The 27819-nt window shown below is 44.4% G+C and overlaps 2 protein-coding genes across 3 annotated transcripts in view; one reads left to right on the top strand and one right to left on the bottom strand.

Moving 5' to 3' along the window:
• ptar1 (protein prenyltransferase alpha subunit repeat containing 1) overlaps positions 1-26956 on the top strand; it is a 54003-nt gene extending 27047 nt beyond the window's left edge. The window contains exons 4-7 of one of the 2 annotated variants that reach the window (XM_052068278.1): positions 1146-1250; positions 11255-11498; positions 11866-12215; positions 21549-26956. In XM_052068278.1, the coding sequence (XP_051924238.1) occupies positions 1146-1250; positions 11255-11498; positions 11866-12215; positions 21549-21900 (1051 nt within the window). In that variant the 3' untranslated portion in view covers positions 21901-26956. Of the gene's footprint in view, positions 1-1145; positions 1251-11254; positions 11499-11865; positions 12216-17701; positions 18477-21548 lie in introns of those variants that run through there. The other variant, XM_052068279.1, reaches the window with a different exon arrangement.
• fxn (frataxin) overlaps positions 20403-27819 on the bottom strand; it is a 162588-nt gene continuing 155171 nt past the window's right edge. Inside the window, exon 7 of the transcript XR_007962733.1 lies at positions 20403-20421. The gene's annotated coding sequence lies outside the window, so the exon portion shown is untranslated. The remainder of the gene's footprint in view (positions 20422-27819) is intronic.

The following is a 27819-nucleotide window of genomic DNA, read 5'->3' as shown; positions in this document are numbered from 1 at the left end:
CTTATATGAAATATCCATCTCCATAGAATCTCCACAGAAAAAAAATACAATTGAAACAATGTGGCAGTCACAGCCTCAAAGCTGCTGTGTGTATTGTAGCGTACACAGACCACTCTCACTGAGTGTCAAAGTGAAATGTCCAAAAGAGTCATCCATATATAGTTTTTCCTTGCGCGGTCACAGTGAGCTACAAGGGGACCCCCAAAATAAGAGGCAATTTTTTTTTCTGATCCTGACCTGGTTTGCCAAGTTTCTCCGGTGTCCAACGAGGAACTGGACGGCGAGGGGGCGGGAACCTTGTCGGTGATGTGGTGCCATCGTTTTAAGTGGTCTGCATATTTGTTGCGCTGCCGTTGTATGGCTTCGTAGTGCGACATTCTTTGCAAATTACCGAGGTTTTATCAAGCTTTTCATCTTTCTTTTCGAAGCCGTAGTTTCCAAACATAATATCTGAATGTTGCGGGTGCATTAAATAAAGTAGTTTCCTCGCTGCTGCTTGCGCGAACTTCCATAGTGTTTCGCGAGTAGTGTACTGTACTGGACTGTATGTACACTCACGGCTTCCGTCCGTATTCAACACAAAACGCAAAGTAATGATGGTGCATTCATCGCGCCTAGGAAAGGGCAGATAGGTGATGTTTAACATGAATAAAACGGCGCTTGAATCGGATTTTACCGATACCCACCAATGCATCGTGATGAATCTCGATTTCACCCGTCAATCGCGTCGTAACCAGTGAATGAACCGATGCACTCGCATCGCGCACATCGATGTATCGATTAATATCTATTTATTTTCCACACCCTTAGTTTGCTGATGAACGTTGACAGCAGGTGTGGACGCTGGAGGGAAGGCCCTCATGACAATTTTTGGCCTTTTTTAGAGTTCAAATTTTAAAGAACTCCTAGAGATTTTAGATGAAGGAGGGAGGCAAAATGGATGGAGAGTTGTTGGTGAGGTTTGTGCCTGGGGAGTAAGCTGGATGCCAACGTTAACAAGTCTGTTCATTTGGTAATTGAACTTGGGAGGGAGAGGGAGTGAGAGAGTGAGAGAATCTACTTCCATGTTATTATGCACAGCCATAAATTTGTTTGAAAGGTGTATTGCATTGTTATGTTGGTCAACTGTGATGTATGACTTGCAGGAAGGAGTTGATTCAGTCTGGAGTACTTAAAGCAGAAAAGGACCTCTACCTAGGCAAGCTGGCACTCACTAAATTCCCCAAGAGCCCAGAGACGTGGATACATCGGTAAGATCTACCTATCTTGTGTCACGTGATTATTACAAATCAAACACAACTCCAATGAAGTTGGGACATTGTTCTAAGCATAAATTAGAACACAGTGATTTTCTAATCACGTTCAAACTATATTTTATTGAAGTACACTTTTATTTAAGTATTTTTATGGTCAAATGACTAAACACTTTTTGTTTTTAGCAAATTATAATGTAACTTAGACTTAGATGGCTGCAACATCTTCCAAAAAAGCTGGGACTTGTGAGAAAAAAGGCTGTCAAAGTTGAGGAATATTCATCAAACACTTATTAGGAACATCCCACAGGTGAACGGGCGAACAAGGAACAGGTGGGTGCCATGACTGGATATAGAAGGAGATACCGCGAATTGTTCAGTGATTCACAGGCAAGGACAGGGTAAGGTTCATCTCGTAGTGAAGAAATGAGTGAGAAGATAGTTTAGGGACATTGATCCTCAATCTATAATTCTGAGGAATTTAATTCCAGCATGTACATACCCTAATATAATTAAAAGGTTTAGAGAATCTGAAGAAATTATTGCTTGTAAGCTGCAAGACCGAAACCAACATTGAATGACCGTGACCTTCCATCCCTCAGGAGGTGCTGCATCACAAACTGACATCAATGTGTGAAGAATATCACCATAATAGGCTCAGCAACACTTCAGAAAACCACTGTCAACAAATCTGTCAGAGCAACTTCGCACTCAAAAGCCATTTATCTACTACATGAAATGCCGCCGGCTTCTTTGGGCCAGAGCTCATCGAAGATCAGAATCAGAATCATCTTTATTGGCCAAGTATGTAGAACACACAAGGAATTTGTCTCCGGTATAACACGCTGCACTAGTATCATCGTAAAAAACAAAATCATTGAACCATTTTAGAGTAACCGCTAGTTTTGAAGTACCATTTTGTGGTGCAAGAAGAGTGACTGTCAGTGACTGTTTAAGGAGTTAATGGCTAGAGGGAAGAAGCTGTTTAAGTGTCTACTGGATTTGGTGCGCATGGATCTGTAGCGTCTGCCTGAGGGGAGTGGCTGAAAAAGGTGGTGGGCAGGGTGCGGGGGATCCAGGAGGATTTTCCGTGCCCTTGTCTTGATTCTTGCAGTGTGCAAGTCCTCAAGAGTGGGTAGGGCGGTGCCAACGATTTTTTCTGCCGTCCTAACTGTCCGTTGAAGTCGGATTTTGTCCTTTTTTGTGGCGGCCCCAAACCAAACCGTGATGGAAGAACACAGGATTGATTCGATGACTGTCGTGTAGAACTGACGTAGCACCTCCTGTGGCAGGCCATGCTTCCTCAGCAGCCTCAGGAAGTACATCCGCTGCCGGGCCCTTTTCAGGATGGAGATGGTGTTGACTTCCCACTTCATGTCCTGGGAGACTGTGATTCCCAGGAACTTGAAGGTCTCGACGGTTGACACAGGGCAGTTGGATAGTGTGAGGGGCAACTGAGGAGAAGAATGTTTCCTGAAGTCCACGATCATCTCTACAGTTTTGAGCGTGTTCAGCCCGAGGTTGTGTCGGCCGCACCAAAGCTCCAGCTGCTCCACTTGTTGGCGGTACGCAGACTCGTCGCCGTCTTTGATGAGACCGATGACCGTGGTGTCGTCTGCGAACTTTATGAGTTTGACAGCTGGATCTGTTGAGGTGCAATCGTTTGTGTAGAGAGAGAAGAGCAGTGGCGAGAGGACACATCTCTGTGGGGCACCAGTGCTGGTAGTGCGTATTGATGATGTTGTTGCTCCCAGTCTCACCTGTTGTGTCCGTCCCGTCAGGAAGCTGAGGATCCACTGGCAGATCGTAGGGGACACACCGAGGTGGAGTAGTTTGGCGGTGAGGAGTTCCGGGATGATGGTGTTGAACGCAGAGCTGAAATCCACAAACAGAATCCTTGCGTAGGTCCCTGTGCTGTCGAGGTGCTCGAGGATGTAGTGCAGACCTATGTTGACTGCGTCTTCCACAGACCTGTTTGCCCGGTAGGCAAACTGGAGAGGGTCCAGCACGGGTCCAGTGACGTTCTTTAGGTGATTCAGCACAAGGCGTTCAAAGGACTTCATGACCACAGACGTCAGGGCGACAGGCCTGTTGTCGTTCAGTTCCGATGTTGCCGATTTCTTGGGAACTGGGATGAAGGTAGACTGTTTGAAGCAGGATGGGACCTCACACAGCTCCAGGGATCTGTTGAAGATTTGTGTGAAGACCGGAGCCAGCTGGTCAGCGCAGACTTTCAGGCAGGAGGGGGACACTTTGTCGGGCCCCGGAGCTTTCTTGATCTTTTGCTGCTTGAAGAGCCGTCTCACGTCCTGTTCGTGGATCTGTAGTGGAGAAAAAGAGGGTGGGGGGCTAGGTAGAGTGGTTTCTGGTAGAGGTGGGTGTGTGTGGGAAATGGGGGTGTCCTTTTCAAATCGGCAGAAAAACATGTTGCTAATGTAGTTCATTAGCAAGACCCTTATTGTTCACTGTTTGGGGGGATGGCATTCTATAGATTGCCTGATTGCTTTCAGGCCATTCCATACAGATGCAGAGTCGTTAGCAGAGAACTGGTTTTTCAGCCTCTCTGCATAGCTTCTCTTTGCGATGTTAATTTCCTTTGTCAATTGGTTTCGGGCATGTTTGTACAGTGCCCGATCTCCACTTCTAAATGCGGCCTCTTTCTCTTTCCTGAGTTGCCTGAGTTTGGGAGTAAACCATGGCTTGTTATTGTTGAAGGAGCAGAACGACTTCGTTGGTACACACATGTCCTCACAGAAACTGATGTATGATGTTACAGTGTCTGTGTATTCATCCAGTGTGCCCGTTGAAGTTTCAAAGACGCCCCAATCAGTGCAGTCTAAGCATTCTTGTAGAGCTAGCTTTGCTTCATCTGTCCATTTTTTCACAGTCTTAACAACCGGTTTAACACATTTGAGTTTCTGTCTGTATGTAGGTATTAAGTGGATTAAATTGTGGTCAGAAAGACCCAATGCTGCGCGGGCGACCGATCGGTATGCATTTTTGATTGTTGTATAGCAGTGATCTAGAATGTTGCCTTCTCTGGTGAAACAGTCTATGTGCTGCTTATATCTGGGAAGTTCACGGTTAAGATGTGCTCTATTAAAATCGCCCAAAATGATCAGGGGTGACTCTGGGTATTTTAGTTCAAGTTTGTTTACTTGTTCGGCTAGCGTTTGTATCGCCGTGTTAGCGTTAGCTTGTGGCGCAATGTAAACACCGACTAGTAAAAAGGAGGTGAACTCACGTGGCGAGTAGAATGGCTTGCAGTTTAAAGACAGCGACTCCAGGTCCGGGCTGCAGTGTGCGTCGAGCTTCGTGACATCAGTGCACCATTCTTCGTTGATATAGGAGCAAATCCCACCACCTTTCGATTTCCCCGATAGCTCCGTGTCGCGGTCGGCTCGGAGAAGGCGGAAGCCGGGTAGATGTAGCGCGGGATCTGGATGGCGGTCACTGAGCCAGGTTTCAGTGAAGCAGAGCGCAGCAGAACGTGCAAATGTTTTGTTGGTCTTTGTGAGGAGAAGAAGTTCATCCATCTTGTTTGGCAGAGATCGTAGATTAGCAAGATGGATCGATGGGAGCGGGGTTCGGAATCCGCGCTGCCTGAGCTTGACGAGCACGCCGGCTCGCTTCCCCCTCCTCCGGCGGCGTCTCCATGCTCCGTACAGCGCAGCCGCTCCGCTCGCGATTAGCTCTGAAAAACCTTGTGGATTTTCGTGTGCTGGTGAAAAAAGACCGAGCGTAGACTCCCCAATGCGCAGCAACTTTTCCCTCGTGTAAGTAAGCCGCTCAGGGTCGCCAAAAACAAACGAAAATGACAAAAACAGGGATAATACTAGGGAGCGTGTGACCGAGGCTGCCATACCTGTCGGCGCCTGATGACGTATTGGACTGAAGCAAAGTGGAAAAGTCAGGTCAAGTCAAGTCTGTTCTGTGGTGTGTCCAAATTGTGGACATTGTTAAAAATATAAAGCTCAAAAAGGATCCATCATCCATTTTCCGAACCGCTTTATCCTCACTAGGGTCGTGGGGGGTGCTGGAACCTATCCCAGCTGTCTTCGGGCATTAGGTGGGGGCCACCCTCAACCGGTTGCCAGCCAACTCACAGATTTCAAAAGGGATGCACGATAAGTGCCCAATATGAGGGAAACAATGATGTCACTTTTATTGGTCCGATACTGCAAAATTAGGCCAATATTTAGGCAGATATAGGAAGCCGCATTAAAATACATTAATTTAGAAGCAGCCAAAGTCTCCTCAAATCCAAAAACAATATTTTTAATATTGCCAAAGTCTCCTGAAATCCATCCATTTTCCGATCCGCTTTACCAGCTGTCTTTGGGCAGTAGGCGGGTAGACTTGCCAGCCAATTGCAGGGCACACAGAGACGAACCATCCGCACTCACACTCACACTCACACCTAGGGACAATTTAGAGTGTTCAAGCATCCTGCCATACATGTTTTTTGAAATGTGGGAGGAAACACAAGCAGGCCCGGGGATAACATGCAAACTCCACACAGGAAGGCCAGAGCCAGGATCGAACCTGTGAGGTGCGTTCACCACACTGCCGCCCCTCCTCAAATCCAAAAACAATGTTTTTAATATTGAAACTCGGGGTAAACATTTTCACAAGCACACCGTCCCATTCTTCTGAATGAGGAGCTGCAACAGAGGCTTCCTTCAGCGTAAACCAGCTCAACAGCCACGGCATCACCTCAGGGTCGGCCTGTTTTAGCGGACGCAGAGAGTGATGATGACCGAGCTATGCCTTTTCCTTTTTAACTGTACTTTTATCAACATAACGGATGAGATGGCGCACGAGCAGCATGACCTCCGTGGATTGTCGTAATCTGTGGAGGAAACATAAGCAAAAACCGACCAGTCGCGCTTCCCGAAACATTTCAACATTCCAGATGAAATAGCCGACCTATGTGGTTGTTGTCAGGTTTGGTCGGCGGCACTGGCAACATAAAGAAAAGTGAGGCAGCCGAGCTGAGCTATATTGCTCAGCTCAATGCCAATATTAAGGATAAGTGGTTCAGAAAATGTCTGGGTGGATAGCAAATGCCATGGAACTGCACCGCGTCCCACTTTACTTGATGCAATACCTTCGGGCAGGGCTCGTTGAAATGCACCCATGACAAGTGATATTTTCAGATATTTAGGCCCCAAGAATGTCTTCACATATGCATGACACTATACCAATGAAGTCCGAAGAAGAAAAATTTGACACAATCGTTCTATGGACACGATGAAATGTCATTTGCATGCCTGTTTACGATACAATACATCTTTATTCATATAGTACTTTGACAACAGCTGCACCTGTAACAGCACTTTGGAGAACATTTAACATAAAACAACAAAAATACAACGGAACACATAACATAAAACAATGAAAATCTTTCTTTCAGTGGATCAGAGACACCATGATCACAGCATGCATTCAAAAAACATTTCTCGAATCAACTTGTAACTCGTGGATGGCATTAAACGGTTGGATCATAAAAAAAAGTTAACGAGGTGGGCATTAAATTTCCATTCATTTTGGGTGTTTTGTACGGAGCCCCTAAGGGGACATGGAAGGAAAAAAAAAACTTTGAGAGATCTCGCAAAGTAATGCGGGATCTCGCAAAGCAAGATTGAGAGATCTCGCAAAGAAAAGATGGTACGTGCTTCCGGGTCATCGTGCGTGAAAGCGCAGACAACAGTTATGGAGCGTGTTCAACTTCGGAGGAGGGAATCACGTGTGCGGCTCATTTGAGAGACAACGCTACCTCGGGGGAGGAGAGAATCATGGAGGAGGACTTGGAACACTTCTTGCGATCAAGAAATGTCGCTCAGGTGGACGTTACGCGCATGAAAAGCGACAAGGTGGGCATACAGCCACACACTAACGTAATAAGCGTAACAAGAGCAAAATGGACACTGGCTCCGACAGGCTTACTTTCCCTACTGTTAGTTTTCTGTTTTGTAAATACGGTACTGTAGTGCAAACCGTTTGATTCTTTTGAGAAGTAAGAAAAGCATTACATTAATTCTATTATTATTATTATTATTGTTATTATTAATTGTAGTAGTAATTGGTCATGCAGACCTCCAAATACAGTGAGAAACTAACTTGGCGGGGAAAGTGAAGCTAGCATTTCTATCCACTCTACCTGTACTGTTGATGTTCTTAGTTCTTACAATAATGACTATGTAATACAATTTAAAAAATACATGACAGTTAGTAAATGTACTGCTGCTTCCTGATGTATTATTATTCTTATATTATGTAATATTGAATACAAATAATGATGACTGGTCTGTACCATCACTCATGTTACATTTGTTAAAAGTTATTATTAATTAAATCAAAATTTCAAGTACCGGTATTCATTCTCACTATTTATCTTTGCAGGTTGACATGGCAGTAATCATGCATCTGGCATAGTTAACCACGTGAAGGGCAGTCTGCAATTGTTTTCCATTTGTGTATTGTGCATTATTACAATGCAATCGATTCCATTAATAATTAATTCTCCATTCCTTCCATTTTCTGCACCAATTATTCTCATGATGGTTTCAGGCAAGATGGGAGTTTTCAGTTTTACCCAAAGGTCTGAAGTTTTATATTCCATTTAAAATGTTGAGATTGATGTTTGTAAGAATTTGTCAATGTGAATAAAATTAGTTCCAAATCACTCTTAACAGTTTTTTTAAACACAAGAAACCACCTGCTGACGAAAGTGAGGAGTGACAATTACGTAGTCGTCATTTACAGGCAGGTGAAAATTCAATTGGGATGATGTACAATTATGCAGGAATACTCCTCAGCATCCACGTTGGCTAAGTATTTGTAGATAAAGTTAGGAACCAAGAAAGAATGTTTATTTACACCAATAATGCTTTGACAAACAACCATTTTATATTGTAGATCAAATATGTTGTCCTTATACAGGTAGAAAAATGGCAGATAAAAAATGCTTTTAATTTTGATAGCTATATATTATTTGTAATCAAGTGTTTCAATTATCCTTTGAAGGTGAAGTGATAAAAGAAATGACAATGGTCAAATTCAGGCTTCAGTAAATAAGATAAGATATCCTTTATTTGTCCCACACTGGGGAAATTTACAGCCTCCAGCAGCAAGAATGTAGGTAGAAAGAAGAGAAAAAAAAGACAACAAACACCATTCAATTAAGTGCAATATAAACACAAAATGGATAAATCGCAGTGCTATTTACAATTGTCTTTCACATCATTTAATTATTATTATTGTTGTTATTTTTATTCAGCAGCCTGACGGCAGTCGGTAGGAGCGAGCGTCGGTATCGCTCCTAAATGTTACTAATGTAAATGTAATGTAAATGTTACTTCTCACACCAGTTGATGAGCCGTAATATAGTTTGGTCTAAACACCAAGCAAAACATAGATGGCTGTCATTTATAAAGTGTATGCAGAAAATTGGTGAAGATTGCACGGCTGTCTGTCCTATGTGTTGTGTTATTTTGACTTCAAAATGGCGCCGCGAGAGTGGCTGCCCTTCCAGCAGCTCCTATATTTTGTATATTTTATATTCTTCCTTTCATAAATTTGCTGCTGTGAATTGGGAATTTCTCCATTGCGAGACTAATAAAGGTTTTCTTATCTTATCTTAAAGAGTAGCGGTGAGGGCCTCTGAGGTGTAAATACAGGTTCACAGCCTGAAATGGCTCTTTTGGTGGCATTAGATCGGACTGGGCCATTAAAAAAGCACACAATGCAAATACATCTGGATCACAAGGCATGGTCAAACGAAAGACACACTGGCTTTTGCACAGTTGAACTTGGTCATTGTCAACCGGGGAGAGGAAGTCCCTTGTACCATAAAGTTCAGGTAACGTATACATCACGTTGGGCCGACCACTGGGGACATTCATGTTCTTTGAGGGCCTGATGAGATAGATGGCTGTTCCAAACTAGGGCCGTGTCATCCAACTCATCCTGTTGAAAATAATATACAGACAGATTAAATAAGAGTTGCACAGTCATATCGGCTTTTATGAGCAAGAACTTTTAGCGTGAAGCTGCTTTTTTGTCTCACTCCTCCCCTCCCATGTGTACCACATCTCCCCACTCCCCACTTTTCCTTCACCTTCACCACACACCATTATCTTCTTGGGTGTTCCTGTCTACTTTCCCATCAACTTACTCTCACATACAAAAATACACATTTAATTAATGAGTCTATCAGAATGTATGAACTCACCTGAATAAGTCCCATGCAACAAAATTGTAGGATGTTTTTGTCCAGAAATCCACCATCAAAGAAGCCATTGTCTCTGAGGTCTGTGAAGAGGGATAACCAGAACTCCATGCACTGGCTGCGAAAAAACCGCCACCAATATTTAATTCTTTGATTGGCGGTGCTGGCTCCATCCAAGTAATTCTCAAGAGTGCTGCCTGGCGGTATTGGCACGAGGAAACGCTGAAAGCCTTTAACGTGACCATTTTCAGTCCCAAGATCAGCTCGAACGATTCGAGGACGACCCCCCAAACGGTGCACAACGTCGATGTAGTAACCCCCAATCAATTTCGGGTCACTACTTGTTATGTAGGCATTGAGCCACATTATTTTCCTTGAAAAACCATCAATAGCCCCATTGATACAAATTCCAAATGGTTTCAGTTTGTCATAAGAGTCCATGTGCCATATAAAATTTGGCCCTTTGGAGAAGTAGTTTCGCCGTCTCGGACGTCTTGCTTGCCTTAACGACACTCCTCTCGGATCCAACTCTTTCAGGACCAGACGAACGTCCTCTTTCCTGACAAGAAGTCCATATTCTCTGCACTTACTGTACATCCACCTGTAACCGTGTAGTTGTCCGGAATGCTGCAATTGGTTGCGAATGAAGTCAACCAGGTCTGCCAAGTCATTGAACGTTTTCCGACGAAATAGTCCTCTTTGGTTCAGCACTCGCTTCAAATGTCTTTCACTTATTTGGAAACCGTACTTAACATCAAGAACAGATTTAATGTCTTTGTATTTCAAGCCAATTTCAAAGTAAAATTCTATTAAACTCACGAACGGTTGAACACGCTCCATAACTGTTGTCTGCGTTTACACATACGATGACCCGGAAGCACGTACGATGACCCGGAAGCAAGTCAACGATCATTAAAAATAAATAAAGTATTGCGAGATCTCCCAATCTTTCTTTGCGAGATCTCGCAAGGTTTATTTTTTCCTTCCATGTCCCCTTAGGGGCTCCGTAGTTTTGTGTTCTGCTCATGGTCACATGGAGATTTGAACCTGTATTTAAAGACACCACTGTTTGTGGAGACTAAGCAATTCTAGCCTGGATTTTTGTAACTCCCTCCTTGCTGGTCTGCCAATTAACTCTTAGATGAACTTAAACCGTTTCAGAACTCTGCTGCATGCTTCATGACCAGAACAGGTGAAATGAAACGACGATAATGATTTCTTGCTTTACTGTTGTCTGTTAGTTGCTCCTTGTTCAGCACTTTGTGTGCGGCGATGGCTGTATGAAAGTGCTCTATACACTTGATACATACAATTGAGTTGAGTTGCGACATTGTCATCCTCCCGTCTCTCCTTAACCATAATTCTCTCCCCATATCCATCACTTTTGTCCTATATTCACCTCTTTTTCTACAATGCTCCTCATTGTACCTGCAGCCTGTTTCCCTTCTCTTAAGTTCAAAGCATTCAACCATGCAACCACTCACTGATGGGACCAAATGCCACAATTACACTGTGGTATTGACAGCAAACAACACATCTTTTTCGGTCCGCTTTCTTCATGTGACTTTAACATATTTGGTCACTTTTATTTTTATGGGGTTACTCATGTTGTTACATTTTATTTGTGTGGTGGAAGGTCAACTTAACTTTTAAGGTTCCTCCTAATCAATCTACATTTTTTTAATGTTGTTGATAATGAATGAGTCAATAGTAGTGTACCAACATCATTACAAACAAATCATGACCAGTAAATGATGCCTCGTTGCAGACGCTGGGTGCTGCAACAAATCCTGAGACGGCTCTCAGCTGTGGATTGTGAAGGAAAGCTGCAACAGGGTGAAGCAGAGAGGGCAGCTGTAGGAAGGAGTCAGCAGTTCCGTTACCACCTTGCTCAATTGCTCCACAAAGAACTAAATGTCTGCTCTGATGCTGCATGCAATTATCCCAGCAACTACAATGCATGGTCCCACCGCATCTGGGTGCTTCAACACATGGCCAAAGGCAATGTCAAGGTAGGTCGGGGCTTCTTGTCTGTCCAAAATACTTAAAAAAATGAGAAAAATGGCAATTACTTGAGCTGTTTTAAATTAATGCTAAGCTCATTGATATTTGTATAACAATGTCATTCGGCACATGCCATTTTTGGAGCTCCAGAAAGTGAGCTCAACAAAGTATTGGGGGCGAAATTGCATCACAACAAATTTGCAATTGAATCGGAACTGAACTGGCTCTAGAATCCAGCCCAGCAACAACACTGAGGTTTTTTGGAAAATAAATGTTTGTTCCATGATGCTTGTAGCCACTTCGAATGACAATTTAAAAAAGGATACCATCAACTCTGATCTCAAAGTAACTGTCAGTTTTTCATTACCCTTAAAGGTTTTCCATGATGAGCTGTCCACAACGCGTCAGTGGGTGTCAATGCATGTGTCTGACCATAGTGGCTTTCACTACCGCCAATTCCTGCTTCGGGAGCTAATTGAGGAGTTTTCTCTGACACCAGCTCCCAGCAAAAACTGCTCACCCCTTCATCAGTCCGTGCCCAGAACCTGCTTCTTACCTTCCATCAGTGTCCTGGCTAATGAAGAGCAATCAGGAATAGAGACAATAGATGAAGATGAGAGGGAGCTTGACTTAACCAAACTGTTTGAGCTCTTCCACCAGGAAATGGAATTATGCTCAGACTTGATCCGGTCTTTCCCTGGACATGAGACCCTGTGGAGTCACAGGTGAGGATCCCAAGTGACCATTACATAAAATCAGGGCTTGACATTAACCATCAAATATATTTTTGATGGTTATTTTTACTTGTCTCAGTTTTGTGTAATAAATGTGCAACCAAGTAACACATTCGGTAAAATAGGTCACAGATACAAGATGAGAGAATCAACAGAATGAAAAGAGAAGAACAGTGTTGTTCATTTTCATGTAGTTACATAGCTTCCAGTCAAAGTGTAATAATACACAGATCTGATCATCAGTGAGCTGATTAGTTACAGACTATGCCTTGCATTTGGTGCATCCGCAACAATATGCAAAAATGCATTTGCCACGAGGAGAAATATTTTTAGAACATGTGCGCACAATCTTCTTCTTCTATATATATATTGTGCGTCGTCCCGCACGCGGTCTGTCCATCCGTCTGTCCCTTTTCAAAACGTACCTACTTCACTGCGCCGCTGCGCGCCGCCGCTGCGCCGCCGCTGCGCCGCTCAGGCAGTGGCTCACTACGATCGCGCGGGCATCTTAGCGAAAAAATGTTGTCTACCCACAAGCATTGCAATAAAATTGTTGTTTAGCTCTACTAAATAACTATCTCTTTATTTTCGCGATAAGCAATGAAGATGAACAAAAAGTTGAACCAACCAACAACACTTTTGTGGGCCGAAGGCCCACCTTACCAGCCTTCCGCAGGAACTAGCTGATGAGCTGCCCGGAGGGCGGCGAACCACCACCTTACCAGCTAGTTCTGCATAAAACTAAAGGCCCAGTTGGTTCAGCTGGAATTTGAGGGACATGACACAACCCAAGTGAATAGATTTGCACCACTGTCAACATCATCACAGAAAATAGCCAGTATTCCACCTCAACTCTTGAAATCTAAGACATGTTTCATTTACAATACAATACATGCTGATTTATATAGCGCTTTAACAACAGCGGCAGCTGTAACAAAGCGCTTAACAAAACAGTTAACATAAAGTAAAATAATAAACAAAACGCATAACATAAAACACGGACAGTCATGCAGTCCTAACCACTTTTCCATCACACGCTTTGTTGTTTGAAGCAGTTTGAGATGAAAGAGGAGAGAATCAAAGTTTCCTTTAACCAGTGGATCAGAGACGTCATGCTCAAAATGTGCACACGCCGGCTACAAGCTAAGTTTCAAAGTCAAGTGTGTGTGTGTGTGTGTGTGTGTGTGTGTGTGTGTGTGTGTGTATATCTATATCTATATATAAAAAATAAAAAACTCCTCAACTCACCCCTCTGGTGGTGTCCGTCCCTCATTCAGCTCGGGTCCTCTACCAGAGGCCAGGAAGCTTGAGGGTTCTGCGCAGTATCCTTGTTGTTCCCAGCACTGCACATTTCTGGACTGAGATGTCCGATGTTCCCGGGATCTGTTGCAACCACTCATCTAGTTTGGGGGTCACTGCCCCGAGTGCTCCGACCACCACAGGCACGACTGTCACCTTTACCTTCCTTTCCACTGCTATGCAGATGACTGCCAGATCTATGTCCCACTGAGCAAGAAAGACACCTTCTCATTAAGGCCACTCCTATCCTGTCTGGAAGAAATCAAAACCTGGATGGCACAAAATTTCTTGAAGTTCAACGAAAAGAAGACAGAGGTGATATTGTTTGGCCCCAGTGGACCTTGTACATTCCATCCTGTAGACTTGGGCCCCCTATCTCCTTATCTGAAATCAACGGTCTCAAACTTGGGACTTAAACTGGACAGTGATTTCAAACTCGATCGGCAAATTGGTGCCGTTGTTAAATCCAGCTTCTTTCACCTTAGACAGCTGGCCAAATTAAAACCTTTCCTCTCACATGAACACTTTGAGACAGTAATTCATGCCTTTGTCACATCCCGGCTCGATTACTGCAACGCCCTGTACTTTGGAGTCAGCCAGTCCTCCATCAAGCGCCTTCAGCTGGTACAGAATGCCGCTGCTCGCCTCTTGACTGGTACTCGTAAGAGGGAGCATATAACTCCTACTTTGGCATCCCTTCACTGGCTCCCCATTCATTTTAGAATTATTTTTAAGATCCTCCTCTTTGTTTTCAAATCTCTGAATAATCTCGCGCCACCTTACCTCTCTGAGCTCATACGCCCCTACACCCCTGCCCGGCGCCTCAGGTCTGTGGACCAGTCTTTGCTAGACGTACCAAGAACTAAACTGAGGCTCAGAGGGGATCGAGCCTTTTCTGTTGCTGGTCCATCTCTCTGGAATGACCTCCCACTGAACATTCGGCAAGCCTCCTCGCTGCCCATCTTTAAAGCCCTCCTCAAAACTCACTTGTATTCTTTGGCGTTTGACTCAGCATGACTTAGATTTGCTATTGGTTTTACTGCTTGGTGCTTTCTACCGCCTTATTACTTATTACTGATTCGTCTTACTGTTTATTGTATATGTTAAATCGCTCCATGTACAGCACTTTGTATGCAGCGATGGCTGTTTGAAAGTGCTCCATAAATACTGTTGACTTGACTTGACTTACCTTCCAGGCTCTCTCCAGCTCCTCTCTGAGCCCTTGGTATTTCTCGAGTTTCTCATGTTCCTTCTTCCTGATGTTTCCATCACTTGGGACCGCTACATCCACTACAACGGCTTTCCTCTGCCCTTTATCTATGATCACGATATCTGGTTGGTTCGCCATTACCATCTTGTCAGTCTGGATCTGGAAGTCCCACAGGATCGCTTTGTCATTCTCCACCACCTTCGGAGGTGTTTCCCATTTTGACCTTGGAGTTTCCAGTCCATACTCCGCACAGATGTTTCGTTAGACTATGCCAGCCACCTGGTTATGGCGTTCCATGTACGCTTTCCCTGCCAGCATCTTACACCCTGCAGTTATGTGTTGGATCGTCTCAGGTGCCTCTTTGCACAACCTACACCTTGGGTCTTGTCTGGTGTGGTATATCTGGGCCTCGATGGCTCTGGTGCTCAAGGCCTGCTCCTGAGCAGCCAGGATGAGTGCCTCTGTGCTGTCCTTCAGGCCAGCCCTCTCTAGCCACTGATAGGACTTCTTGAGATCAGCCACTTCAGTTATGGTCCGGTGGTACATCCCGTGTAGGGGCTTGTCCTCCCATGATGGTCCCTCTTCCAGCGCCTCATCTTCTGTTCCCCATTGTCTGAGACATTCTCTGAGTACGTCATCCGTTGGAGCCTTCTCCTTGATGTATTCATCGAGCTTGGATGTTTCATCCTGGACAGTGGCTCTCACACTCACTAGTCCCCAGCCTCCTTCGTTTCGGCTTGCGTACAGTCTCAGGGTGCTGGATTTGGGATGGAACCCTCCATGCATGGTTAGGAGCTTTCGGGTCTTAACGTCCGTGGTCTGAATCTCTTCCTTTGGCCACCTTATTATTCCTGCAGGGTATCTGATCACTGGCAGGGCATAGCTGTTTATTGCCCGGGTCTTATTCTTGCCATTGAGTTGGCTTCTTAGGAATTGCCTCACTCGCTGGAGGTATTTGGCCGAAGCTGCTTTCCTTGTTGCCAGTTCGAGGTTGCCATTGGCTTGTGGTATACCAAGGTACTTGTAGCTGTCATCAATGTCTGCAATTGTTCCTTCAGGGAGTGAGACCCCTTAAGTGCGGAGTACCTTTCCTCTCTTAGTCACCATCCGACTACATTTCTCAAGCCCGAATTACATCCCGATGTCGCTGCTGTAGATCCTGGTTGTGTGGATCAGGGAATCTATGTCCCTTTCGCTCTTAGCATACAGCTTTATGTCATCCATGTAGAGGAGGTGACTGATTGTAGCTCCATTTCTGAGGCGGTATCCATAGCCTGTCTTGGTGATTACTTGGCTTAGGGCAGGGGTGTCCAAACTTTTTGCCAAGGGGGCCAGATTTTATGTGGTAAAATGTCGGGGGGCCGACCTTGGCTGACATTCTTTACATTGAACAACAATATTGTTCAACAAATTTTAGTAAGTCAGTCTGTTTCACATTTCCATTTTTATTTTAATTTCAACAATCTTAAGAATTTCTTTTGGTTCATTTGAAACAGGTATAACACATGCAACTGCTTATTCACTTGACTTTTTCTTAAACAGAAGTCTCCTGAGTGCAAATTGATTGATTTGAAACATAAGATGTATCACCATGACTTTTCAAAAGTCACAAAACCTTTGACTCGAACAACAGGGAAATGAACAAGCAATACACATATCCACAACTGCAAGGATCATTTGAAATATGACATATCAGTCAATATAAACACGGAGTGATGTCTTGTTAACTCGTGAGTGATGCCCTCTAGTGTCTAAATGCTATTACTCATTTAGTGAATGCTATTACTCATTTAGCCACTAGAGGGAAGCAGTACTCTATGAAACATCACTCACCAGGCTACGAGACCTCAGTCAATGCAACAGTGTTCCATTGCGCCCAACATGCGGGCCAGACGGCACTATTTTTATGACAGGGGCCGAGGGCCGGATGAAATTCGACCGCGGGCCGGGTTTGGCCCGCGGACCGGACTTTGGACATGCTTGGCTTAGGGGGTTCAGTCCTATGCAGAACAGCAGTGGGGAGAGTGCATCACCTTGGTATATGCCACATTTGATGGACACTTGGGTAAGTGGCTTGCCATTGGCTTCAAGTGTGGTTTTCCACATCCTCATCGAGTTCGTAACAAAGGCTCTTAGGGTCCTGTTCACCTTATACAACTCCAAGCATTCAGTGATCCATGTATGTGGCATTGAGTCATAGGCTTTCTTGTAATCAATCCAAGCTGTGCACAGGTTGGCACGTCGGGACCTGCAGTCTTGTGCGACTGTTCTGCCAACCAGGAGATGATGTTTGGCTCCTCTGGTATCTCTACCAATGGCCTTCTGTGCTTCGTTCATGTATTGATCCATGTGTCCACTTATCTTAGCCGCAATGATGCCTGACATGAGCTTCCATGTTGTGGAGAGACAGGTTATTGGCCGATAGTTGGATGGGGCTGCACCCTTCGAGGGATCCATCATGATCAGGATCGTTCGCCCTTCGGTTAGCCATCCTGGGTGAGTCCCATCCCTCAGCAGCTGGTTCATTTGTGCTGCTAGGCGCTCATGGAGTGCTGTGAGTTTCTTTAGCCAGTAGGTGTGGACCATGTCCGGGCCTGGTGCTGTCCAGTTCTTCATAGCTGAGACTCTTTCTTGTATGTCTGCCACTGTTATGGTAACTGGTATCTGTTCAGGGAGGTTGCTGTGCTCCTCTCTCAGGGTCACCAGCCATTGTGCACTGCTGTTATGTGCAAGCTCCTTCTCCCATATGCCTTTCCAGTACCTTTCAGTTTCCAGTCTTGGTGGGTCAGCTCTGTTGTTAGGATATATATATATATATATATATGTATGTACTGTATATATGTATGTACTGTATATATGTGTGTGTGTTGTATGTATGTGTATATAAACTATATTTTACCTTGGTAATCACCAAGGCTGCATTTCACATGACCATCCGGTACCCATCAGCTCCACTGTCGTCCCACAGGCCTGATACCACTCCTTATTGAGCTTGCCGACATCCATCACCACAGGTGTCCACCAGCACAGTTCTGGTTGGAGGTCCAGGAACAGAACCGCTCTGGTTCTGATCGGGGTTGGGGGGGGGGCATTCTTCCCAATCACACGCCTCCAAGTTTGACTGTGATTGCCCCCTTGAGCATTGAAGTCACAGAGGAAAATGATGAAGTCCCCAGAAGAAGCACTTTCCATCACTACTTCCAAGGACTCCAAAAAGGTTAGGCTCAATGAACTAATGTTTCATGCATAAGCACAAACAACACTCAGACCCGTCCCCCCACCCGAAGGCGGAGTGAGGCTATCCTCTCGTCCACCGGACTGATCTCCAATATACAGGAGCCAAGCTGTTGGGGCAATAAGTATGCCCACACCTGCACTGCGTCTCACTGTGTGTGACTTCAGAGTGGAAGGATAGTCTAACCCCTCATCGTGAGGATTGGTGCCAGAGCCCAAGCTATGTGTGGAGGCAAGTCCGATTATCCCTAGTTCGAACTTCTCTGGCTTGCACACTGCCACAGGCTCCTTCCATGCCAGAGAGGTGACATTCCACGTCCATCAAGCAAAATTTTGTTGCGGGGGATCGGACCTCCAAGGTCCCCACCTTTGGCGGCCGCGCAACTGACTTCTCACCCGACTCCTGAGGCTCCTCCCATCGATGGTGAGCCCAGGGGAAGGGAGACCCATGTATTCACCTTAGGCTGACCCGGCCATACATCATAGGTGGAGGCTCGCCACCAGATGCTCACTATCGACCACCACCTCCAAACCTGGCTCTAGATGGAGGCTCTGGTAACCAGTGTCCTGGTCAGGGTAAACTGGATCCATTTTTATTATTCATTATAAGGCGGCCCGGTAGTCCAGTGGTTAGCACGTTGGCTTCACAGTGCAGAGGTACCGGGTTCGATTCCAGCTCCGGCCTCCCTGTGTGGAGTTTGCATGTTCTCCCCGGGCCTGCGTGGGTTTTCTCCGGGTGCTCCGGTTTCCTCCCACATTCCAAAAATATGCATGGCAGGCTGATTGAACACTCTAAATTGTCCCTAGGTGTGAGTGTGAGCGTGGATGGTTGTTCGTCTATGTGCCCTGCGATTGGCTGGCAACCGATTCAGGGTGTCCCCCGCCTACTGCCCGGAGACGGCTGGAATGGGCTCCAGCACCCCCCGCGACCCTAGTGAGGATCAAGCGGTACAGAAGATGAATGAATGAATATAAGGGGTGTCTGAGCCATCCATGGTCTGGTGTCCCACATCTAGGACCTGTTTGCCATTGGTGACCCTGCCAGGGCCATAAATCCCCTAACAATTTAGCTGCTCGGATCATTGAAACACTCAAACCCCTCAACTACAATAAGGTGACTTGTTGTGGAATATATTTGTGTGAGTGTGCGTGTGCGTGTGCGTGTGCGTGCGCGCGCAAAAAGCTCGGGCATCCAGGAGGCTGCTCTTTCTTATCAAAATTAGCCAGATGAAGTGGATATGGATTCTAATCAGGGTACCATATTTTCCGCACTAAAAGGCACACTGGATTATGAGGTGCACCTTCAATGAATGGCTATTTTGTCATTTTTTTCATACATTGGACGCTTTGCATTATAACGCGCAATCCACAATGCCTCCATTAGATGGTGCTACGCTCCTTCCATTCAACTCGAGAGGCGTCTATTCAACTTGAAAGGCGTTCCTGACCACCTCTGAAAAACGTAAATGACCTATTACTGTACTTAAATGAAAGTATGAAAATTGAAAATAATACATCCAAACAGAAAATCAAGCGAGGAAATCACAAAATAAATTCAATATCCCCCACACAGAATTTATTTTGTGACTTCCTCGCATGATTTTCTTCATGGTTTCATTGAAGTAATAATTGATCTACGTTTTTCGGAGGCGTCCATGAACTCCTCTCGAGTGGAAAGGAAGAGAAGGACGACAGACAGACGTACAGTACCTGTATTTCTTGAGGTTGTGAAAAACATTAATAAAGTCTGCGTTTCAAAAAATATATATAAAACCACAACCACAGCTCTCATTTTTTCAACAAATACAAGTGTGTCTTTATCCGTCTCCGTGCCTTCTTTTTTTTCCGGTCAACTCGAGGGGCGTTCATGACCTCCTCCGAAAAATGCATTGGCATTTCCTTGATAGTAGCTCCAACAGTACGATCAGATGTCAGTCGTCATTATTTATTCCTTTGTTGTGTATTCACAAATGATGAAATCACAATATAAATTCTGTAGGGGGCGTATATAATTTATTTTGTGATATCCTCGCTTGCTTTTCAGTTTTGATGTTTTATTTTGAATTTTTGTAGTTTCTTTGAAGTAATTGTTTGTTTACATTTTTCGGAGGTGGTATTGAACGCCTCTTGAGTCGAACAGAAGAAGGCACGAAGACAGACAAACGTACAAGTATTTGTTGAGACTGTTTAAAAAATTATCACCAAAGCTCTCATTTTTTCGGAGCTGCAACACAAACTTATATAATAAAGCAGCGACACAATTCACTGAACCAACAGCAAGTTATAACATTGTAAGCATGTCTCCAGGAAGGAGCCATCTTGTCGATGTATTATATCCATCGATGTATTACCGTAATGACCATACACAAGACGCAACGGATTTGAAGGCGCTCTGTGAGCTTTTAAGAAAATGGAAGACTTTTGGTGCGCCCTATCGTGCGGAAAATACAGTACCTTCTGAACGCCTTCCTAGTGAGGTGTTCTTGGCACGTCCCACCTGGAGGAGGCCAACCAAGGAGACGACCCAGGAAATGCTAGCGACTGTTTCCCGGTTGGTATGCCTCTGGATCTCCTTAGATGTACTGGACAAAGTAGCTGAGAAAGGGAAGTCTGGGCTTCCCTGCTAAAGCTGCTGCCCCCATGAACCATCCCTTGATAAGCGGAAGAAAATAGCTTGCCTGCACTGTTGTGTGGCCCATCTAAATAATAATAATAATAATAATAATAATAATACATTTTAATGTGCATAAAAATCCAGTTGTCAGTCACAGCACTTCTGCCTGATGCTTTTATTTTGATACTCAAAGCTGTGCCATTTCTGGTGGCACATTGATACTAACTTGAGCATTGCTAAGTAAATTAAACTCTTCAAACAACCTTATGTCATCCATCCATCCATTTTCTCATCCGCTTATCCTCACAAGGGGCACGAGGCGTGCTGGAGCCTAATCCAGCTGACTTTGGACAGTAGGCGGGGAACACCCTGAACTGGTTGCCAGCCAATCACAGAACCTTATATCAATGCATCCCAAATGAATAAGTGTTTCATGCACACGAACATGCTTAATAGATGACTTGTTGACCTTTTTTGCACTCTCACTGCAGACATTAGATCAACGAAAGCAAGCGCACTGCTTGCTTCATTGCTCCGCTTTGGAGGATACAGACGTGAGAAATCTTGTGTGGGTTTGATTTGAGGGGGCACGGTGGCTCCAGTGTATATCCGGTTCCTGACATGATGCCTTCCTGTGAACACGCCATTACTTTATTTTTCACTTCAAATTTGTGGACTCCATGCATGCCAAACCCTGCATGGAAAGTAATCGATATGGATCAATTATTCGTTGCACCCACAAAAGTGGTTCGCTAGAATTGCAATGTCACTAACAACAGCTGAAGTGCACCCGCATTTGGCGGATTGGCAGATGTTAATGTCAAGCCCTGCATTTGGTGTCAATTTAGGACTACACGTGTAACAATTATATCATTTTTTTATGGACTATTTAACTTTTAGTTTCTTAAATGTATATGATTAATTAAGCCGATGTGATAGTGAATATGTATATTTCCTTGTACTTCAGGCGGCATGTCTTCTATTTGTGGCACCAGTGGAGGTGGGAACACCAGCTCTACTTCAACTGTAATGAAAGCACTGTCCTCTGTAACATTGGTGACACGGACCAACTGAAGCAAGGTGGTCATGGGTCTGGTGATTGGGGAGCTGGTACTATGGAAGTAGATGGCATATCCTCTCCTGATTCTCGCGACAGCAAGCGTCTCAAGAAGGGTTTCGGTCTGTCAAACCCCCCCAGCCTGTCCTCAGAGTGCACATTTCTGAGCACTATTCTGGACAGGCAATGTAATCCTGAGCAAAGACACTTTGGACTGGCATACAAAAAGTGGTTAGAATCTGTCATTGGTAAGGAGCTTTGAGGAGGAAAAAACGATTGCTGAACACATTATTTTAAAACGTACGATTAAATTTAGCCATGACAAAATTTTATTAGTTTGATGCTGTGCTGCTATAAGGAACCGATTGACAAATTTTCTGTCAGATTGCTGTTTCTTGTGTGTGCGTGCTTGCATGGGTGATATCATTCCGTATCATCAATTTTAAGCATTTCTCAGTATATCGTGTTTCGTTCCCTTCCTTTCTCCTTTTATTTCAGGGTTTTTAATGCAACATGTAAAACACGCTTAACTAAACATATATTAACATTTTATGTTTGATTCATTCTCTTTGACATTTAACTTCTGACCATACAACATTTAATCTGTGTTACCCTATAACATTTAATTATCAGTTTAGACTGTGGAGTTTTTGTGCCGGTGTTAGTGCAGAAGTGTTCACGTTTTCCATGCCTTGCTCAGTACCACAGCTATGAGGTGGAAGGTTGGTCCAAGGTTGGGTCAGTGGTCCAATGCCACATCCTCTCTAAAGCGAACATTTTTTATGGCCATGTACTCGTTGCCCCTCCCCACCATCGCTAATGTGTTGTGTGTATCAGTTTGTCGCAAAAATCACTGCTCTCATAGCTTGCAAAAATAATGTAGTTTTATCGTAGGATATTACAGGGTGCTAGCTTGTCATCAGAAATACTGTACTAAATAAACTCATAGCCATAGAATGTTATGACTATTTGACCTGTTTAGATGCTCTATGATTGATCAAGAGTCCCCTTCCCCTTTTCTGGTGCTACAAACGACCATTACTACACTTGCTGTTTGAGGTGTGAACTGGGCAACACATGATTTTAATGACACTTAGAAAAAACTTTTTTTAGAGATACTGCATTTGGACAACAGTGTTGCTCTATTTGTGTGAGAATTTGAATGTCCTTTTTTCAAATTAGGGGGGAGGAGAAATTGTCACATTTGTAAGGTGTACTTTCATTCCAATAACAACTGGACTCAGAACTCCAGATCACGTGTAACCCCACCAAGCCATGACTTCCACATCCAGCATGTTCACATCCAAGATCATCTGAGACCAGCCAGACGGACAACTGCTGCAACAATCGGTTTACAAAACAAAAGAATTTATGCACAAACTGTCAGACGCCATCTCAGGGAACTCATCTGCACCCTAGTCATCCTCATCTCAAAGTGACTGCAGTTTGTCAATGTTCAGGACTTTAGTGGACAAATGCTCACATTTGATGGCATCTGGCACATATGAGACAGTGTGTAGCGTCATGCGGGTGAGCAGTTTGCTATTGCTAAGGTTGTGGATCAAGTGGCTCATCGTGCCAGTGAGTTTATGGTCAGGTGTATGTTATTGGCATTGAACATGAATGGCATTTTTAATGCAGAGATATGGTGGTGAGATCCTGAGCATTATTGTGGCATTCATCCACAACTATCATCTCATTTTACAGCATGAAAATGCACATCCCGGTTCTTGCATGGCCAGCATACTCACCGGACATGTCACCTGTCAGTGTATACATCAGCGTGCTCCTGTTCTTTCCAATATGTAGCAACTTCACACAGCCATTGAAGAGGAGTCAACCAACATCCCATAAGCCACAATCAACAACCTGACCAACTCCATGTGTAGGACGTATTGCACTACTTGAGGCAAAATGGGGTCACACCAGATACAGACCCACACAATAACGCAAAACTGCACATTTCAGAGTGGCCTTTTATTGTGGCCAGCCTAAGGCACATGTGTGCAAATAAGCATGGTTTCTAACTAGCATCTTGATATGGCACACATGTAATTTGACGAAGGCCTACTCAGGCAGATTTTGACAGATTTGTGAACAATATTTAAGCGAAGGGGTCTTCTGCGTATTTACGGTAGTCAAAGTTTTCGATCATTGAGTCCTCACGAAAAACGGGAGTAAAAACAAAAGTGTTGCGTCTCTATTTTCGTTTGGTTTATAAATATGGCTGCTGTCTGGTGGAATTAGCGTACCGTAAATGACATTATTCTAATTACTCCAGTTATCCAAGTACCTGTGACGTGATCAAAACATCACTGTGATTTGAGCCATTCACATGTTTCACGGTGCATACAAGTCTGTGTGTACTCGATCCATGACTCCCTTTCTACGGAGCTACACAAGACTTTTTTTCACTGTTCAGCAACAGTAATGACACCTTCACGAGTGGATGTTCATCACAAAGTCATATTGCCAACACTCGGTTCCCTTTGGAACACCTCTGTTCATTTCTGGGTTTATTTTTCCCTTTTCATGTTTATGACGTCACAGAAAGCTTGAGCATAAAATGAGGACTGTATACGCTGAAGCACTGCAGCAAACTGCAAACGACGTGCCTACCTGGCGGTCATATGTCACAGAGGTTAGTTAACTTTACTTTTAAGACTATAAGAGTGAACTCAAAGCTCATTAAAGGCGTCATAATCCCCACGGGCAGTGAGGGCGTGAAGAATTGTGTGGTTGCACTCCAGAGTGGCAGATTTAACAGCAGCACAAGAAAAAACGACCTCAAAGAAAACTCATGTGATCAGAGACGAGACTTTTGACACCAGCAAGACTATAAGTATGAACTAGGTCGAAAGTATGTCCTTGTCCACGTGTTGTGCTGCTCACATATTGCAAAATTAAAGGTGAATATGGTGATCCCTCGCTATTTTGCGGTTCGTTTATCACGGATTCTGTGAATCGCGGATTTTTTCAAACATTCATAAAAAAATATTTTATTTTATTTTTCGGGGGGGGGGGGGGGTGTCCGCAAAAATCTGTGTCGAAAGGGGTGTTCACACGGCAAGATTTGGGATTTGGTCCGGTGCTACCAAATTAGCTCCGGCGTAGCCCCGGAAAACAGCTTACACTGGACCAAAATTGATCCACCTCAAGGAGATGGTTTGAAAATTTGCTCCAGAGCAAATGCTCGTTTGCAAAGCAGCACCAATATAAATTTGCACGTGTGAACGCAACTGGGTTAAATTTGCTCCAGACCAAATGCTTGTGAAGAGTTTACGTACGGCGAGAAGGCGTTTCTTTCGTGCTCTGTCGGACTTCCGTCATGTGTTTGTTTAATAACGACACAAGACTTTGATGGTAACATCTTTCCTTTTGTAGGAGACTGGACTGTCTCGGAGTGTTTTGTGTAGTTTGTTCCTTTGTTGTGTGTTCACAACCCCCCGCCCCCATATAATTTATTTTGTGATTTCTTCTCTTGATTTTCTGTTTGGTGCATTACATGTCTTCTTTTCTGAGTATCATTGAAGTCGTCGTTGATTTACGTTTTCGGGGGCGGTCACTCTCGAGCAGAAGGCACGGAGACCGAGAAGGAGAAGGACGTGTCTGTGCAGTCGTCGCTTGAATTGTGTATACGTTTTAAAAAGAACCAACACGACAGCTCATTTGTTTTCTGTCGTTTTGCTCCGCTGCAGAAACTGCTGTGTAAACGCAAGTGGGGCTGCACCGACGCTTTGCCGGTGCTGTCATGCTCAGCGGCATTGTACGTGTGAACGCTCCACATAATTTGCTGTGGTGCAAAATATATCGGAACAAAATACATCGGTGCAGCGCCGGAGCAAATGTGTGCCGTGTGAACACCCCTTAAGTGTTGTTTACTATGCGTGCTATTGTGTGGCACTCTGCTCAAGCGGAAGGTCTACGTGAGGCACGTGTGTGTGTGTGTGTGTGTGTGTGTGTGTGTGTGTGTGTGTGTGTGTGTGTGTGTGTGTGTGTGTGTGTGTGTGTGTGTGTGTGTGTGTGTGTGTGTGTGTGTGTGTGTGTGTGTGTGTGTGTGTGTGTGTGTGTGTGTGTGTGTGTGTGTGTGTGTGTGTGTGTGTGTGTGTGTGTGTGTGTGTGTGTGTGTGTGTGTGTGTGTGTGTGTGTGTGTGTGTGTGTGTGTGTGTGTGTGTGTGTGTGTGTGTGTGTGTGTGTGTGTGTGTGTGTGTGTGTGTGTGTGTGTGTGTGCGTGTTTTGTGTGTGTGCAGGTGAGTGTTTGTGTGTTGCTGAGAGAAAGCGAGAGAGAGAGAGAGAGAGAGACAAGCAGGTCTCTCCATTCTTAATTGTCTAAATAACCTTAATTGACTAATCATAATCACTGCTGCAGCTCGAGGGATCGCTGGCCTGTGTGTGTGTGTGTTAGTGCGCTCTGCTCAAGCGCAAAGGCCCACGTGGGGCAATTATTTTTTTTCATACATATGTTAATTGATCGCTACTTCGCAGATTTTCGTTTATCGCGGGTGATTTTGGTCCGCATTAACCGAGCCTAGGGACAGCATGGCCAACTTCAAAGAAAGTTGCTTCAAAGCTGGTCATTGATGTGGCGAAAATATTAATTAATATTACATTTAATTTTTGAATTACCATATTTTCCGCACAAAAAGACACACTTGGATTATGAGGTGCACCTTCAATGAATGGCTATTTTGTATTTTTTTCAGACATTAGACGCCTCGCACTAAAAGGCGCAATCTATAATGCGTCCACTAGATGGTGCTACGCTCCTTTCATTCAACTCGAAAAGTGTCCATTCAACTTGAGAGGCGTTATGGCGTTATGAAAAATGTAAATTAACTATTACTGTACATTGAACACTCTAAATTGTCCCTAGGTGTGAGTGTGAGCGTGGATGGTTGTTCGTCTCTGTGTGCCCTGCGATTGGCTGGCAACCGATTCAGGGTGTCCCCCGCCTACTGCCCGGAGACAGCTGGGATAGGCTCCAGCACCCCCCGCGACCCTAGTGAGGATCAAGCGGTACGGAAGATGATGAATGAATGAATGTACTTTAATGAAACTACGAAAATTGAAAATAATGAGTCCAATCAGAAAATCAAGCGAGGAAATCACAAAATAAATTCTATATCCCCCCTACAGAATTTTTGTCCTCCCTTGATTTTCTTCGTGGTTTCATTAAAGTAAGAATTAATTTACGTTTTTTGTAGGCGGCCATGAACGCCTCTCGAGTGGAACAGTAGAAAGCACAGAGACAGACAAAGACGTACAGTACCTGTACTTGCTGAGACTGTGAAAACCATTAATAAAGTCTGCGTTTAAAATAATAATAAAACTACAACCCTGTTAAGGAATTATTCCGCTAGAAGTAGTAGTAGAACATTGTTAATGAATTTCATCTTGCTATGAGAACTATTGACACTAGTCTCTCTCCTGAACGTCTGCTGAAGTACCTAGGTGTGAGTGTGAGCGTGGATGGTTGTTCGTCTCTGTGTGCCCTGCGATTGGCTGGCAACTGATTCAGGGTGTCCCCCGCCTACTGCCCGGAGACAGCTGGGATAGGCTCCAGCACCCCCCGCGACCCTAGTGAGGATCAAGCGGTTAGGAAGATGAATGAATGAATGAATAATAATAATTTTATTTGTGGGCGTCTTTCTAGGAACTCAAGGACACCTTACAACAAGCAGTTAAAATCACGAATACAATGTTAAGAACAACAAGAAAAAAATACAACAGCAAAAGAAATAATGGCTTTATGGTCCGAGTGAATAGACCAGTCTGAACAGATGTGTTTTGAGGCTGGACTTGTAAAGTGTTAATGCGTCGGTATAACGAAAAGAGCGGAGCCGGTGGATGTTTCTAAGATGATAATATGATGTGGTTGATATGCGAGGGGAAAAGAGAGGGTCAAGTTGACAAGTAGAGGTTCTTCTATATATTGCATTTCATGGGCAGTTTGACCACTGCCTTCGACATTGGAAAAAGAAAAAAATATATAATCAAAGTAACTCCGACAAAGTTATGATAAACAAGGCAGCGAGGATGCCTCCTTCACCGCGTGGGGTGAGGAGCGCTAAAATTATGACCCCACTACAAGCGCCGAGTGGTCACTTGTACATAGACAAGGCAGAAGAAATTGGAGTGGATGATCAATCTGCAGGCAGAGAGACCTGAGCTCACCAGACAC

This window comes from Hippocampus zosterae, chromosome 6 (assembly GCF_025434085.1).
Source record: "Hippocampus zosterae strain Florida chromosome 6, ASM2543408v3, whole genome shotgun sequence".
NCBI lineage: Eukaryota > Metazoa > Chordata > Actinopteri > Syngnathiformes > Syngnathidae > Hippocampus > Hippocampus zosterae.
The sequence above is the reverse complement of the archived record's forward strand: the minus strand, read 5'-3'. Positions and strand labels throughout refer to the sequence as shown.